Consider the following 3,237-nt stretch of genomic DNA (forward strand, 5'->3'; position numbering starts at 1 on the left):
CCAAATTCATAGTCTTCAGAATCTTTATCAACTCTGTTCAATTCTCCTATCAACATTGCTCTAGCGCACTTTGGATCCTTAACTTGGAGTGGGTAATCATCACAACTTTCATCTATTGCAGTTTGACTGAATAATATTGAACTTTTGGTACTTTTTAGAAGATCAGCGCCAGTGACATCTTTTTGGGATATGTAAGTGTATGGAATACCTTTTCCACCATCGGCAGCTATTTGTTGAATTCCATCAGGAAAACCTTCGAACTTTGGTAGTGTGGACAGTGTTGATATACCAACGTGTTTGCAGTCATGGACGAGACGAAGAACTCTTTGAATTTTAAACTCGGTGCTATTATCATTTCTGCTGGTATGGATTTTTGTCCAGTAGTGATGACTTTTTCTTTTGGACAGTTTGTTTCGGGTATTTTGTTTTCCAGCAGAATCAACGTATGCTGCTGTTAAAATGACGATCAAGAAAAGCACAAACAATTTCATTTTTTAATCTTCACAAAATGACTTACTCCCGCAAATTTTTTTACAATATTTTTTGATGAACTTGGAATTGAACAATAGTTCTGCTTTTATACGGAAATTTTTTATCTAGTAATTAGCAAGTACAATTTTGTTTTTCAATATATTTTTTTAATTCGAGAATTATTCAGATATATTTATATAATATATTTAAATAAAAACAAGTGTGCGTAATATTCCGTAAGCAAATTTTGAACGAATTATTAATCTGCAAATGTATTGTGACAGTTTTTTCGATGTAATGTAGAATGTTTATAATAAAAAAGTAATAAGTACTTTGCATTCATATAAATGGAAAGTTACAAAAAATATATTTAACAAAAAATTCAACATTATATTAGAAGTTTTAAGAATATGAAATACTACTTCATTGATAAACCACAGTTCATAGAAATTAGCTTTACACAAAAAAAATAATAATAGCAAAAATTGGTCCTATGAACTTTCAAAAACATTTTTTTTATATATAATTAAACCTAATATTTCGCATATTGCTATTTCCATGTTTTAATAAAATAATTGTCGCATCAGGATTAACTAAATGGAGAAACTTTTTCAAGATTCATAATGCAAAAAGAAAATATTGACTTGTTTTTTTTAATGATACCACAAAGATCATGATCCAAAATTTAATAAATGAATTATTAATTCATAAATTTATAGAACATCCAACTAGGAAGAATTATATTTACTAATGAAAGCTCTAAATATCAGTTGATTCCAATATATGAACCATAATGAATTTGAAAAAAGTCATTAAGAATCTATTCATCTGCATCGATGATGAAATGAAAATCTCATATTTACTCATATATATATATATATATATATATATATATATATGTGTGTGTGTGTGTGTATGCTTGTACAACCTGATATCATGCAGTACTGATAGAAATTTTTACTTGAAAATATAGATCAAAAATATGTTTTCCATTGAAAATAGCCAATTTCGGGCACTGCGGTGTGAAATGGCAATGAAAAACCTCTCACACTTTTTCCCTGAATCGAGTTGGAAATTAACTCATATCAGTTCATGGACCTGCCCCCTAGGGCAGTACAACCTATTGCATGTATATACTCGTATACAAGATTCATGATGGAAAGGATTAGATATTAAAGTAATAACGTTCTATCAATAGATCTGAAAATTATTTCTATTCCGAAAGATTTTTACTTAATAAATTTCATCCAATGTTAATCTGCAAATTTATAATTTGTGATATTTTTGTTGAAGCAATTATTTTCTATACAATAAATGAGCATTTTTAAGTATTTATTAAGTAATTATATTGAAATTAATAACTATCTTTTAGGTTAATATATTTTAAAAATGTTAGGCATAGTTTCAATTGTAGCGTATATTGTATTTCTGATGAATATTATTATACTTGAACCATTTAAATTTGGCACATGTTAGACTAATTAATATTAAAACATTTTGGAATGACATATATAAACCCTAAAGATAAACAACATTTTATTTTTATTATTTTTATTTTTACCAACAATCAGAATACAATATCTTATGATCTTGAAGACACCATGAAGACTATTATTACGGTATTAGCAGATTACCTAAATATTCAAAAAATCATCCGAAATTTATTATTGCTTAAAAATAGCAACAGTTCCACTGTAATTATTTAATATTATAGTATATTTTTGTGTATTATATAATTGACGTATATGTTTTGTAGTTAATGCATTTAATTAAAAAAAAATAGTATCAATATCTATATCTTTAAGTTCAAAATTAAATTAATTTGGATTCGACGCAGCATTAATATATGCATCAACTGACAATTGGTCTGGACTTCCATCTTCGGATCTCAAAAAAATACCTTCAATGATCATCTTTAGAAGTTCAAATTCCTCCTTATCTACATCGGCATATCCTGGCACTTTTTCAATAATTGCATCATATCCAAACTGGTAATCTTCATCATCTTCATAAACTTTAGTTATTTTCCCAATTAACATGGCTTTAGCGCATTTGCTGTCCTTAGCTTTCAGAGGATAATTATCACAACTGTCATCAATAGCTGATTGGGAATATAAAAGAGAGGCTTTGTAGTCTTTGCTCAAATCTAAGCCGCTTACTTCTTTTGGAGAAATATATAAATATGGAATACCACGTCCACCATCAGCAGGAATTTGTAGAATTACATCAGTATATCCTTCGAATCCTGAAATTGCCGAATTTGCAGATAGGGCTACAGCTTTACATTCACGTACAAGTTTTCGTACCATCTTCACTTTTTCTTCAGTTGAATTTGCCATTCTTTTGTGAAATGAGCTATAGTTATTCTTTTTATTGATTTTTCTTAAATGTGCATTTTTCCTAGTAGCATCAACCGCAAAAACCACCACCATTAACAACATTATAATAATTGAAGCTTTCATATTAAAGATTTTAATTTTCTGTCTTTGATCACTAACTGTTTACTTAACTCTTGCAGTTTAAATGTGCCTACTAATAAGTTATTTGGATTTCCTTGTTTAGAAAATAAATATAAGCGCTTTTATGCTAGAATTTTATCAGTATTTATACAAAATTCAAAGATAATGATGCAAAAATAATTTTTTAGACTAATTTTTGTTGGCATTAATTTAATTTATTAGAAACAAAAATAATTATTAAATACTGTTTACTAGCAGTGTCGGATATAATAGTGAGGGAGTCAAATTTTTGGAAATATTCACACTT

General features: G+C 27.9%; 1 protein-coding gene across 1 annotated transcript; it reads right to left on the reverse strand.

Annotated features, from left to right (window-relative positions):
* Positions 1-2,288: 2,288 nt before the first annotated feature.
* LOC113385811 (protein CREG1-like) lies at positions 2,289-2,912 on the reverse strand. Its single transcript, XM_026623642.1, has one exon. It carries the CDS (start codon positions 2,910-2,912, stop codon positions 2,289-2,291), a length of 624 nt encoding a protein of 207 aa, XP_026479427.1.
* Positions 2,913-3,237: the final 325 nt, after the last annotated feature.

Source organism: Ctenocephalides felis, unplaced genomic scaffold (assembly GCF_003426905.1).
Source record: "Ctenocephalides felis isolate EL2017-DRISC unplaced genomic scaffold, ASM342690v1 CF-g0.4_SCAFFOLD_03571, whole genome shotgun sequence".
Classification (NCBI taxonomy): Eukaryota; Metazoa; Arthropoda; class Insecta; order Siphonaptera; family Pulicidae; genus Ctenocephalides; species Ctenocephalides felis.